At 39.5% G+C, this 13,923-nt stretch overlaps 1 protein-coding gene across 8 annotated transcripts in view; it reads right to left on the reverse strand.

Moving 5' to 3' along the window:
• Positions 1-13,923, reverse strand: part of soga1 (suppressor of glucose, autophagy associated 1) — a 144,103-nt gene that overhangs the window by 20,824 nt on the left and 109,356 nt on the right. For 4 of the 8 annotated variants that reach the window (XR_006379430.1, XM_044210312.1, XM_044210308.1 and 1 more), the window contains 5 exons: positions 12,808-13,375; positions 11,117-11,417; positions 10,268-10,498; positions 8,160-8,186; positions 6,933-7,067 (listed from right to left, as the gene is read on the reverse strand). Coding sequence is in view for 7 of the 8 variants with exons in the window: in XM_044210312.1 (XP_044066247.1) it covers positions 6,933-7,067; positions 8,160-8,186; positions 10,268-10,498; positions 11,117-11,417; positions 12,808-13,375 (1,262 nt within the window). In the remaining variant the exon portion in view is untranslated. Of the gene's footprint in view, positions 1-6,932; positions 7,071-8,159; positions 8,187-10,267; positions 10,499-11,116; positions 11,418-12,807; positions 13,376-13,923 lie in introns of all 8 variants that reach the window. The other 4 variants (XM_044210313.1, XM_044210309.1, XM_044210311.1 and 1 more) reach the window with 3 other exon arrangements.

The following is a 13,923-nucleotide window of genomic DNA, read 5'->3' on the forward strand; positions in this document are numbered from 1 at the left end:
GAGCACAGCCAGATCATGGATGCATCTAAACTTTAAAACTTTTATCTGGCGTTTCCCATTTAGCTGCCAAACATCTGTCAATTCTGTGTCCCTAGTGTTCAAGTTGTGCCTTTTTCAGATCTTTCTTAAACCTTTTACAATGAAAAGGTTTTGCAAAATAAAAAACTGTAGCTACGTCTACATATGGACAGACAGGCAGGAGACACTGGTATGGAGACAGATGTGTATTTATTAGGTTACAGCTGTAAAAGACAGGTGTGCAGGTATGGCGATGGGGAAGTCTGTTCGAGGGAAGACTCGCTGATGTGGAGATCGCTGGAGAGGGAGATCTCTGGAGAGGAGGGTCGCTGGAGAAGGAGATCGCGGTAGAAGGAGATCACTGGAAAGGGAACTAGGAGTTATGCAGAGTCGCATGGGGAGTCCTTGTATCAAACATCTGGCTGAGGTGAGTATTGGCCCTGGGTGCTGATGGGGAGCAGGAGTGTGATAGGGAGCAGGTGTGCTTGATTAGCAGACGGTGGAGCATGGCGTATCAGTGACAGCAGATGATTAACCAAAAAGGATATTTTTTGACTTCCAAATTTAGGATTTAACAGTATTCAAGACCTTAAAGGAACAGTTCAACCCAAAATCAAAAATAAATATTTTTCTTACCAGTAGTGCTATTTATCTAGATTGTTTTAGTGTGAGTTGCCAAGTTTTGGAGATATCGTAGAGATTTCTGCCTTTTTTGAATATAATGGAACTATATGGCACTAGGTTTGTGGTGCTAAAAAATACATTTGAAAAAAACAAAACAAAACAACATCAAATATATCATTGGGTAATTTTAGCTTGACTGCAAAATAAGTGGCTTCATCAGTACATTTCTGTATACAGTGATGTTTCAGTGTGTCTGTGTGAACTTGATGGGAGAAAGAAAGAAGGAAAAGAGTAATTGATAGGCAGACATTAGTAGGTAGGAAACATTGAGAGAAGTAGGCAGAGATTAAAGAAAAGAAAAATTAGTAAGAAAAAGAATGGAAGCAGAAATGGGAGAAGTGGTGAGAGAAGAGAGAGTTGAAGGAAATGAAAAAGGAAGAGACAGACGAGTGTAAGAAGCACATTACATGGCAGTTTTGTGCCACAACACCCTTTAAATCACACGTCAGCTGTGGCACGCTATGCCCACACATAAAACCTCATCTCATGCACTTTCCCATGCCTCATTTGGCTGCTGAGTGAGTGCGAACCCACAACCCACCATGGTACAATTAATGTCCTCCACTGGGCTCAGTCTCTGCCCTCCATCACCCTCCACCCATAACACAACCCAGCCACTCACAGCCTCCACTGTCAGCCAGAAAAACTACTCTGACCTCTGTTACAAAATGGCTCACTAGTTGTGAAAAAGTGGCAGCTGCTCATGCAAAATGTGCAACATTAGAAACTGTAGCAACACAAGAGCAAATATGTGAAGAATGAGAGTATTTAAATGTAATAACAAATAACACCACTTTATAATACAGTATAAAAATAACTTAACAGACTCAGTCTTTTATTGTCTTGAAGATATTTTAGAAGAAAATAAGGGTTTGTGAGGGATGATCCTGATATAAAATTTCCTTAAATTTGACTATTTTCATGGCAAAAAAGTTACAAATACTCTTTACAGTGTACTTAACGCAGGGTTACCCACCATTTAAAGGAATAGTTTGATATTTAAGAAGGCTTGCTTTTTTGCTGAACCTTAGATGAGGAGATTGTTTCTACTATCATGTCTATAATGGTAAATGGACTGTACTTGTATACAGTCTTTTCCTTTCTAGTCTTTCCGACTACTCAAAGCACTTCACACTACATATCACATTTATCCCATTCACACACATTCATACACTGATGACAGGTGCCAACTGCTCATCAGTACAAGGACACTTCGTCATGTAGGCTGGGGGAAGCCGGGATTGAACCGCCGACCTTCCGATTGATGAACGACCACAAAGCCACAGCCGCCCAACAGCTGTCTGTGCATTAACTATGGAGCAAGAGCAAGGAGTCGTTTAGCATAAAAACTGGAAGCTAGCATGGCCTATTCCAAAACTCAAAATTATGCCAAAAAATGTAAAACCGAAATGTAAAACCATATAGTTGTGGTTTTACTATTTCTTGGCGACCAGCAGCTGGGCACAGTGACTTTCTGGAGTCTCTGCTGGTTGCGCAACCTCGCGGTGATGACAAGATTCCAGGAAGTCACTGCACCCAGAGATAAATAGTTACAGCACTTAATTCCCCATTAAACCACAACCTTAGACGCGCTGGTAACTGTGTTTTTTAATTTTGGACAGAGCCAGGCTAACTGTTTCTCTCTGCTTCTAGTCTTTATGCTTAGCTAAGCTGATCGACTCATGCTCTTGCTTCATAACAGATGAGAGTGGTATTGATCTTCTCATCTAACTCTCGGCAAAAAGCCAATAAGAATATTTGCCAAAATGTCTCACTATACCTTTAAGTAGCTGGAGCTGTCAGGATGGGGTTAGCCTAACCTAGCATAAGGACTGGATGCAGGGGGAAACAGCTAGCCTGGTTCTGTCCAAAGTTAAAAAATACATGCCTATCAGCATGTTTAATCCGTTCATAAATAGAAAGGTAAAAAAAAAACTATTTGTGGTTTTAGTGGGGGGTTACTTGATTAGTCCTATAACTATTCCTTGGTGTTGGTGAAGAACAGCTGGGCACAGTGACTATGCGCAGCTTCCTGTAATGTTGTCCTCACAGTGAACTTGCCAGGTCTGGTACCATCGTGCCTGTGAGACCAAAATCAAAACCTGTGCTCAATGACCGTATTTAGCAACCCCGCTGTAGCCGGACACCCTGCACAGAAGTGCTAGGCAGATGGATAGAAATACAAACTCTACCATTGAATATTGCATGATGTGAGCAGTATTGTGCTGAATACTGAGTGTATGTAAAGCCTGGGTGTATGTGCTGCTGTGTCACTGCTCTGCTCTGGTCATAACTGTTATAAACACAATTGTCTCTGATGATATGATATCTAATTCTCTTGTTATCTATTTGGGTGCATTTTAGTGTCTCTCTCATATTCACCCTCTCAGGTTCGAATGAAGATGCAGGCAAACACAGCCTTGGTTACCATGGAGACCAGTGTTGGAATGTAACTAAGTACATTCAAGTGCTGTACTTAAGTATATATTTGAGGTACATGTACCAAAGAACTTGACAAGAAGTGAAAGAAAGCAGAGCTACGACTCCGCCATTTTGGACTGAAGGCGACTAACTTGTTCTCGCTAAAGCAATATCAGCTGCTCAGTTTCAACAAAAAACGTGCATGCAGGCTGAAATTCAACGTGGTGTTCTGTCAGGAGATGCAGTGACTTAAACCAGAGGTGAGTAAGAAAAAGTATTCCCTATTGTGTTTACATGCATTTTTTTTTTTACATAAGAATGTCACCAACATTTAATCCAACTTGATGCCAGAATAAACAGCAGAAAAAAACAACTGCCATTACTACATTGCGTGTTAAGGAATGAATGACTCTGTAGCCTACCCCTGTGCCAAATGTTTAGTATTTATTTAAGTGCAATTTTTGTTAACAGAGTCTGAGAGTCCATTTTATTTATTGTTTTTATTTAGGATGTTTAATTTTTTTTTTCATATTCCAATTACAATGTCTGAATATTCTTAAGAATTGTAAGTTAATTAAAAGGGTGTACATGCATTATTATGCGTATCAATATATCTGTGGCATAAAATGGTCTTAAAATGACAATATAATATAATTTATCGCAATTATTTCTGGGACAATATATCATCCAACAAAAGTAGTTATTGCGACAGGCCTACCTACCCATACACCTGGCCGAATCAATCACAAGCAGGGCTCAGCTGTAAATCATGACGTGAAACCCCCTTTTTACATCATCAAATAACTAATTAAAACCAAACTTAAAATTAACAGTTGAACATATTAGTGTGAAAATAACTAGCTAAAATGACAGAAATCATCTTTGGGGGAAAAAAATTTCACGTGTACTTTTCAGTAGATTTTTTAGTTTGGCCCATGTTCTATCCGCTAACATAGCTGGGTTTATGACCTGTACTGCAGCCAGACACCAAGGGGCGATCAAGATGTTTTGGGTTCACTTTTGGGGAGTTGTCATGTCTCCATCTTTAAAGACAGTTAATTGTCAGAGGAGGACAAAAAGAATAAAAAGAAGGAGAACAACAAGAATACAAACAAAAAAATACCCTAAAAGAAAGCAAATAAATAAATTATAGTCATTAAGAAATAAATAACAGTTTAATGTAAACAACAGAATATAAACCTTTTATATTCAACCCGCATGCCTTGTTGTTTATGTGTAAATACAGAGTAAGAACGGGACAACATCACATAGATCGTTGTTACTGTGTAATTATAGAGTAAGAGAGCAATGGATACTTTATAATACAGCTCACACCCCTAATATTACTGTGTATTTACAGGGTAACAAGGGGAGGACATTCAAGCTGTTTTTATAACTCTGCATATCTTATTTGTCTTGTGTAATAAAAAGAATGAAAATAAATACTAGTTTTCTCTGTACCTCATTTAACATTCAAGATTAGCTATGTTTGATCCACCTTCATATATACTGTATATGTGACATTATTATATTACTGTATTATGTTAGTTTTTCATCCTCGGATGACAATGAGACTTCCATAGCTGTGCACTGGATGAATGAAGAATATACGCATTTCTCGACTTGTTCCTATTCCAAATCATACAATGAAGTAGAAGACATGCATAATAAATCCCTGGAGTGTGAGTGTAGCTGGCCTGCTGAAGGCACACCTGTAAAAAAAGGTTATCACAACTGCCACGAGAAAAGGGCAAAACCATTTGTTTTTATTGTACTTCGTCCATTAGTATATTATTATGTTTTGGTAGCACATCACAATTGAGAAAAACACCATAATTACATAATAGGTGCTGCAGGATGTCATTGTTTATTGTCAACCGTTCAGCAGAACGGTATTTGTTGTTACAGCATGACATTTCATACAGTTCCTTTAATTTGAAATGACATTTTTTTGGACTGTGTCTCTGTAGGTTCTGTGCTGTTGTCTCATTGGCATTTTCTGTCCAAAATGGCAGCAGCGATTGCAGCGCCATCCAGTTTTGTCACAGTTTTTGCTTCTACATTCTTTGCTTGTACTTGAGTCTTTTCTTTTCAAACCACTTTCTGCTATTAATCCACTAATATCAGAGGGAAATATTGTACTTTTACTTCACTACATTTATCTGACAGCTTTACTTATTAGTTACTTTACAAATTAAGATTTGTACATACAAAACATACGAAGAGCTTATCAAATATTATGTTTTGTTATAAATTAAACTACCCAACAGTTTATACAAGTAAAGCTCAAAATATTAGTCGACAAATCAATTGACAGAAAATTAATTGGCAACTATTTTGATAATCGTTTGTCATTATTCATGTAAACATTTAATGGTTCCAGCAAAAATAGTTCAAAATGAGCTCCACCTCAACCCTACAACAGTTACATCCTGCTTTTACATTAATGCATGAGTAATAATAATCTAATGATATAATATAACAGTATAACAATCACAGGGGACATTTTTCTGCATTGAATATTTTTACTTTTAACACTTTAAGTACATTTTCCTGATTATACTTACATACTTTTTACTTAAGTAACATTTTCAATTTAGGACTATTACTTGTACAAGAGCATTTTTACAGTGTGGTATTAGTACTACAAATCAGATGTTACTAGATGAGGATAAAACTTCATTCTTGGAATTGGAAACAGGTGTTTGACAAAAAAGTTCTATACTTACATGATGACAACTGAGCAAAATTCCCCCGCTGAAGAAGACTGAGATGCGGTTGACAGCTTTGGAAAAGGCTAGTAAGTGGACCTTGAGTTGAGATATTTTTTGTCAAACTTAATGTTACTAGTTTTACCTACAATATTTAAATTACATCAATAATAAACTGCAATGATAGCCCAACCAATACTGGATTTCTGAGGATGATATTGATATTTGAGAAAATCATATAATGATATATCGGCTGATAGTAATTTTTCTAAACACATGACAAACACAAACAATCTTGATATGGATCCCTTAGATTTTTTTTTTCTTTATTGTGACTCAGATACATATTGAGCAGGAGATTTTACAGTTGAAAAATCAACTTGTCACTGCTCTCTGGTGGACAAACTATGTAGTAGTATGTATGAAGACACTGTTTCTAAATCCACATCTTTGGAAATATAAAAAAAGCTTTTATTGAAACACAACCCTCCTACTATGATCTGCTCTGCACTGCTAGCTACTATGACCCATGGGCTAATGGTCAAATGCAGTTTTATATGACAGGTGGGGTTAGCTTGTCGCCCCAAATAACATTTGATTAGATACATTTGAATGTGAATTGTTAGAGCTTTTCCGCTGAAAACAGCCGCCTGTTGTGGCCCAAAAACGTGATGAGAGTGAACTAAAACTGTAACGTTGCAGGTTGGAAAACCAAAACATGAGGTGAAAGACACTAAAAAAAGAGAGCTGAGGGGAATTGCAGAGTTGGGGTATAATTATCACCATTTGATCCATTATTAATATAAAAATAACAGTTATAGTCCATTTAACACTTGCAGTCCGTTTCCTTAGTTACTTTATCAGACCTTTTGTTTGTTTCCCTGAAGGCATTTTTAGACTGTGACCAGCCAAACCTTTAGCGTTTGTCTGTCAGTGTGCACAAGAGATAGTGAGAAATTTTACATTAAAACATTGGCTTCAGGTTTAGGTCAGGTTCTTGCTGAAAAATTGTTAGCTGTCAGCCCCTATGCCCTTGCATTTCTCTAGTGTGTATGTTTGTGCCTGTCATGATGTGAATGATGATTTTGAGCGACTCACCAGTGCATCATCTGTCTCCTTCTCTCCCTGTTCCAGCTGGCTGTTTTCCTGCTTTTGCGTCTCATTGCTGTCTGATTGGCTGTTCTCTTCAATTTGATCTTTCACATCTGGCTCTGATTGGTCCCTATAATCAGACTGCTGCATGCATACATGGGCAAATTAATGAAGAAAAAAAACAAATAACAAAAAAATCAGAGGAGAGAGGGAGGGACAGGGGAAGAGGAAAAGTTGCGGAACAAAAACAAAAAGGAGGGGAGTGATAGAAATTAAAGGAAAACAAGACAAACAAACACAACAATAAGAATAAAAAACAATAAATCCAAAATGGCATCCATTCATATGACAACATTGACAAAAATTAAAAACAAAAACAAAACTGAAATAGATGGATGGATCTCACAAGATGAAGAAAAATATGTAGAGGAAAAAGAGCTTGGTCAGAGAGGAGAAGGAGAGAGTGGAGAAAATAAAGGAGGATGGAGGTTAGAATGAATGGTTGAGGGTGGAGGAGAGAAGAAGGAAATGGAAGAGGACATAGAAGAGTGGGAGGAAAGGACAGATGGGGGAGAAAAAGCAATAGGAGATAGAGGAGGAAGGGAGAATGAAATGGGGGAGAAATAAGATGAATGGGAGGTGCAAGAGAAGTGGTAAGGCGGTTAGGATGAAAGAGCCAAGGGGCGATGGAGCAACAAGGTGAAGGAGAAGAAGAAGAAACAAGTGCAGATGGGGAAGAAAAGCAAAGACAAAGGAGAAGAAGAAGGAAGAGTGGGAACAAGGGAAGGAAAGGGATGTGAGGTGAGCAAGGAGGAGCCAGAGGAAAATAGGCAGGCAGTTTTTTGTAGTGCTCATGCGCCAACGTGCATGCTGCCTGTTGCCATAGCTCCATCTCTCTCTAAGTGTTAGTCTATATGACCCTAAGTCATTAAACTGGACATTGATCATTAACATCTCTGCAATACTTGACATAATTGTGCAATATCCTGTGTTAATACTGCTGTGCAATATACTCTTTTCAGTTTAAAATTCCCTATTTATTGATATTTATTCATACTTCTATTACTGCTGTGCAATATCCTCTGTCTCATAATCTTAATAAGCTTAACTTGACAGTTCATGCACTATTACTTTATACCGTATTATTATCATCAACCGGTAAACCCACTTTGTACTTCACACTTATTTTAATTTTATACTTATACCCACTTGGTACTTATTTTATTTTCTGACCTGGGGATCAATAAAGTATTTCTGATTCTGATTAAGGAGATGTCGAAGAGGAGGAGGCGTGAGGAGTGGGAGAAAGGAGGTTTAAAAGGAGGGAAACGGGGAGATGGAAGTGAAGTGCCCATTATGGTTATGGTGTCCATGCAAAGAGAAAGAAGGAAGGAAGAAGGGACAAAGGGAAAAAGGGAAGGACAGAGAGAAAGGAAAGGGGAGTAGAGATCGGAGGGGTGTTGGAACTCAGAATTGGCCTCTAATGGAGTCTTAACATTATAATGTATTTTCTTAAAACTTTGTATACTTTTAGCACATCCTCCTCTAAATAGGCAAATTAGATTAGATTAGAACAGAAAATAGATTTTTATAAGAAAGAAGTTTCTCTTGCTGTAAAGGCAGTACACCAAATTGCAGAAATATCCATCTTAACAAGTAAATTTAGTCTACTATTGAGTCTGGAAAGTGTTTTCTTTTTACAAAAAGTGTTTCCAACACAACTTAATTTACTCCAGAAAACAATTATAGATTTAAAAAATGTCTCTGCTGATTCCAGTGTGCTTTCATACAGTAACTTTGTGGATCTTATACAGAATTTTATATGGACCATTATATAATTGAAAATACAGTAGATGCTCAGACTAAATCATAAACCACTGACAATCACCTGTAACCAAAGAATTTCCCAGTGGAGCATTTCAGACTGAAAATGTGATTTATGAAGTATAAATGGAAATCTATTTAGACTGAGCTCACTGTCACATCTGCTGCTTTAAGAAATCTATGTGGACAACTCTTTCAGTCATAATCAGGTAATTTCTTTTTCTTTGCATACAAATGGTGGATTTAAATAACTCAGATTATTTCATTTCTGTTTTCAGACTCCAGATTTTGTGTTTCTGAAATTACAGAGGCAATGTGGTTATGTAGTCTTGTGCTTCTACCAATATTACTCCTCTTATGATAAATACCAGAGACTGTCATTTTAAAAGTGTTGCCATTTTTACCATTACCATTTTTTCCCAGTTTTTAAACTAAATATTAAAAACTAAATAGTGTCAGATAATGCTTTTAGACTATGTTTATAGTTTATTATTTGCTAGTCAGCTTCTCCAAGAATCACCACCTTAACGTGGTGGAGGGGTTTCCCTGTGAGCCTGGGAGCGGTGTTGTCAGGGGCAATAGCTCCTGGTAGGGTCTCCCAAGGCAAATTGGTTTCAGGGGAGGGGCCAGGCTAAAAGCGATTCACAGACCCTATATGAATCAGCCAAGAAGGAGCTGCAGCACGTCACCCAGAACAGTGAAACCGGGGCATTCTCCTGGAGCAAGACCTGGGAGGGAAGCTCACCGGCAAGCATGTGGTGGCCAGGCCTTGACCAATGGGGCTCACAGCCTGAAAGCTAAATGGAGCCGCCGCCATCCGCAGGGATAGGCATTGGGGTTGGGTGCATGGTAAGCTAGGCGGCAGGCAAAGGTAGGTACCTAGGCGTGCTGACCCTGGCATCACAGACTGGTTCTAGGGACATGGAATGTCACCTTTTTGGCAGGGAAGGAACCAGAGCTTGTGCGTGAGGTGGAGCAGTACCAAATAGATATAGTTGGGCTCACCTTTATGCACAGAACTGGGTCTGAAACCAAACTCCTGGAGGGGGCTGGACTTTTTCCTTTTCCAGAGTTGCCCAGGGGGAGATGTTGCAATTCTCCCCGGAGAACAAACACCACCACAAACACCATCTTCAAACATAGCTCTAGGGCAAAATACTGAACACCAAATTGCTCCCAAAGGCTGTGCCATCGGTGTGTGTGTGTTAGTTTCTTTCTGATGAGCAGTTGTCACCTTGCATGGCAGCCTCTGCCATCAGCGTGTGAATGTTGACATGTAGTATAAAGTGTTTTGAGTGGTCGGAAGACTAGAAAGGCGCTATATAAATGCAGTCCATTTACCATTTAATTGGTACCAGAACACCTTAGGCCAAAGATCAATGATCGACTTTGTGGTCGTATCATCTGTGGTCATATGTCTAGAAAGGCGCTACATAAATACAGTCCACTTACCATAATAAATGAAGAGACAAGAGTGACAAGGAGTGAAAAGGAAGAATGTGTTTCTTGTCATTTACCTCCTCAGCAGTGTACAGTCCATCCTGGTCATCTCCAGAGCAGGGGAGGGAGGTGCAGGGTGGGACCAAAGGAGACACTCCTTCTACTTGAGGGTCGCTCCCACCTGCTGGGGCTTTACCCAGGCTGTCTACCTGCTCCACAAAGGCCTGTAGCTGGGTGTGTAGGGCCTGGAGCCTGCTGGTCAGAGCACCAACCAGGGGCTGGTCCACCAGGTCAGACAGCTCTGAAATCTGGGGAACAAGAAATAGCTCTGAAATCATTACTTGATTAATAGAATAATTGATCAACAGAAAATTGACAACAATGTTGATAATTGATTCATTGTTTAATTGTTGAAAGTGATTTATCAAGGAAAAAGCCAAATATTCTCTGGTTTTAGCTTCTCAAAAGTGAGTATTTGCTGTTTTTCACTAGTTTTATATGAAGGGACGTTATTGCTTTTAAAATGCTGTTTTTAATGTATACATTGTAATGTTTTATTAAAGTACATACACATCGTAGAAAAGGTTTCAGTCGTAGTCATCTGGACACTGTTTTCAGAATCAACCAATTCTCAATTGAGAATGACTTCCGGATGGGAGCCGAAACGTCTTGATTCTGAAAACAGTGTCCAGATGACTACGACTGAAACCTTTTCTACGATAGAACACTCCTGGACGAATGAGGGACTACACCGTCAGTACATACACATCTTTCAGGTTCCGATAGATTTCATGAAAAAAAGGATTAAAAGGGCCACATGGTTGTTATTCAGGTTTCATGAAATTATTGAAAAGCTGACTCTTGATTGAAAAGGATTCATCTGACAGTATTGTGGAAGAACAACATACCAAACAGATGACACATACCTGGCTGTGAGGCTGAGGTTTCTCCAGGTCACATAGCTCTGCTGCCTCGTTGATGTAGTACTTGTGAAAGATGGATGGGGAGGAGGAGAGGCGGTTAGACTCGGGGGAGGTCAGGAGCTGTATTGCTGTGGAAACCAAGCGAGCCTGGTCCCTCATGGCCAGCAAGGCATCATGGTCCTTCTGCCCCAAGTACCCAGGGAGTGAGGTTATTGCATCAGCATTGTCCTCGATCGTCTTTTTCCGTTCATTGATCTCCAGGGTGTCATTCTCGCCCCTTACTTGCTCTTTGAGGTGGGGCAGGCTGATGGAAAAATAGAGAGAGCACATTTAGGACTTCTCATCCACGTTGGCTTAAAAGTTGGGATTGAAAGTTCATTCTTGACCTTAAAGTTCTCAGACAAATTCCATGATAACTAGGTAAACTCTATCTGCTGAGGATGATCGTTTATTACCATCAAAAGCTCCAGTAGAGCTACTAAATGGACCTTGTGGTGAGATTGTTTTGTCAACCTCTGTTTCAAGAATTAACTTTCAATCTCAAAGTAATTCACTGCTGATAAATAGCCTCGGTTGCTTCTCAAGTCTGTATTGCTGAATTGTTGCTCAAGTCTGAATACTGTCTGAAGTCTGAAACTGTTTGAATTATGAGGTACAGGTTTATGTTATGTGGTTGAAGCACTGTAATCTTACAGAGCCATGGGTTCTTCTAATCTCTCAAGCTCATGGATGTCTGGAAAAAATCTCTTTAAAAATTGGATGGATTGCCATGCAACTTTGTAGACATTCATGCTGCCAAGAGGATGAATCCTATTGACTGTGCCTCTAGTGCCACCGTGAGGTTCACATTTGTGGTTTTTAGTGAAATATCTCAACAACTATTGAATGGATTGTCATGAAATTTAGTACAGACATCCATGTCCCCCACAGGATCAATTGTGATAACTTTGGTGATCCCTTCATTTTTCATCCATCATCAGGTCCAATACTTTGGTTTATGACCAAATACCTGCAAAACTAATGACATTCCCATCAGCTGAATTTTGTATTTAGTGCTAATTAGCTATTGTTAATACAGTAAACTAAGATGATGAACATGGTAAAAATTATACCTGCTAAACATCAGCATGTTTGCATTGTGTATGTTATCATGCTGATGTTAGCATTTAGCTCAAAACACCACTGTGCCTGAGTACAGCCCACTGAGACTAACTCTTGTTATTAGATTGGAGTATGATGACAGCTGGCTTTCCCACAAACTTTTGTGCTTGATTTTCTTTTTCTGTTTGGCAAGACATCCGGTTGGCTACATGGGATATGGAAGGGCTCATTATTCTCTTGTCCAATTAATAAACAAACACACCTTGAGGTGGACCTGTGATGAAATGTACAATAAGTGGCACAACAGAATCTGGGGAAGCAAAAATATACTTTACTGTACTGTGTCTTTAGTGAAGTGCATTTTTTGTCAATAGGGAACTGTATAAAACAGAACTACATGCAGTAACTCTGCTGGGGTTCATGTTAGGTTAAATGATTTCTACCCAATTAAAGAAAAAAAATGTATATAAATAAAAGTTGTTGAGTTACTACAAAAAATAATATTGCTGAAGCATTCCCTGTACACAACCAAACTACAGAACCTCAATTCCACCAAAAATGTTGTAAGAGAAAACTTGAAAATACAATACTACCTGGTAGGGAGGCACTCAGCTGAGTCTCCAGCCTCGGCATCAGTCTCCAGAGCCAGTCGAAGTGAGGAGGAGGAGGAGGAGGAAGGAGCATGGTAGGAGGCCAGATCACAGCACTGCAGGTTGGACAGCAGCACTCTGTTCTCATACTGCAGCTTCTTCATCTTCCCGCTCAGTTCTCCAATCTGAAGCCTCGCCAATCTGAGCTCCTCCTCCTGGGCCAGGGTGTCTGTGCTGATAAGCACCGCTCCTTCCTGTATAGAGTGCACCGGACTGTCGTTCAGCAGCCTGTCCGTCAGCGATGTTAATGAATTCAATGACACAGCAGATGATGGCGGTGGGAGTTCAGATTTATAGCGGTTAATCTCGTTCATTAGAAGTTTGTTCTGTTCCTCCATCTCGATTAAAGACCTTCTCAATAGCTCTGCCTCCTCCTCCACAAACTGGAGGTGTCTCTGTAGCTCCATGACGTTTTCAGATGAAGCCCCTCCTGCGAGTACCATGGCTCCTCCTCCTAGACCAAGACCCGCCCCTAGACCACCACCAATACCAGTAAGTTCTTGAGGACCATCTAGGGGAAAAGAAACAATAAGAGGTCAAGCGGTTGAGAGAGCAACAGAGGCAGAAATTAAAGTATTAATGTTATGAAATAAAAATTGCAGATGAATCATGCAAATATAAATATCGAAAACATGTCTGAAAAGAGAGAAAACAAAATCTTAAAGGGATAGTTCAATACCTTGGGAAAGATTTATTTTCTTGCAGAAAGCTAAATGAGAAGATTGATACCACTCTTGACACATCCTCTTAATCTTGTCATGGTGTTTCCTGTTTTGTTTTGAAAGAACTAACTCTCCTGTCATTTCAGTTCCTGCCCTCGTGTTTCTCCTGCCCCTAATCACCACACCTGTGTCCTGTTACCTGTCCCTGGATCCTCTGCAAACCCCTTATATATCATCTTGTGTTCTTTGCCAGATTGTCTTTGTTCTACCTTGTGTGTTCATCGCTCTCCAGCATTCTAGTATCTACGTTTTGTGGGACTTTGCCTTGTTCCCTGGCTTATTGGATTATTGCCTGCTCCCTGTCTGACTTGTTTGCTTGCCTTGGACTGAATTCCTG

This window comes from Siniperca chuatsi, linkage group LG10, assembly GCF_020085105.1.
Source record: "Siniperca chuatsi isolate FFG_IHB_CAS linkage group LG10, ASM2008510v1, whole genome shotgun sequence".
Taxonomy (NCBI): domain Eukaryota; kingdom Metazoa; phylum Chordata; class Actinopteri; order Centrarchiformes; family Sinipercidae; genus Siniperca; species Siniperca chuatsi.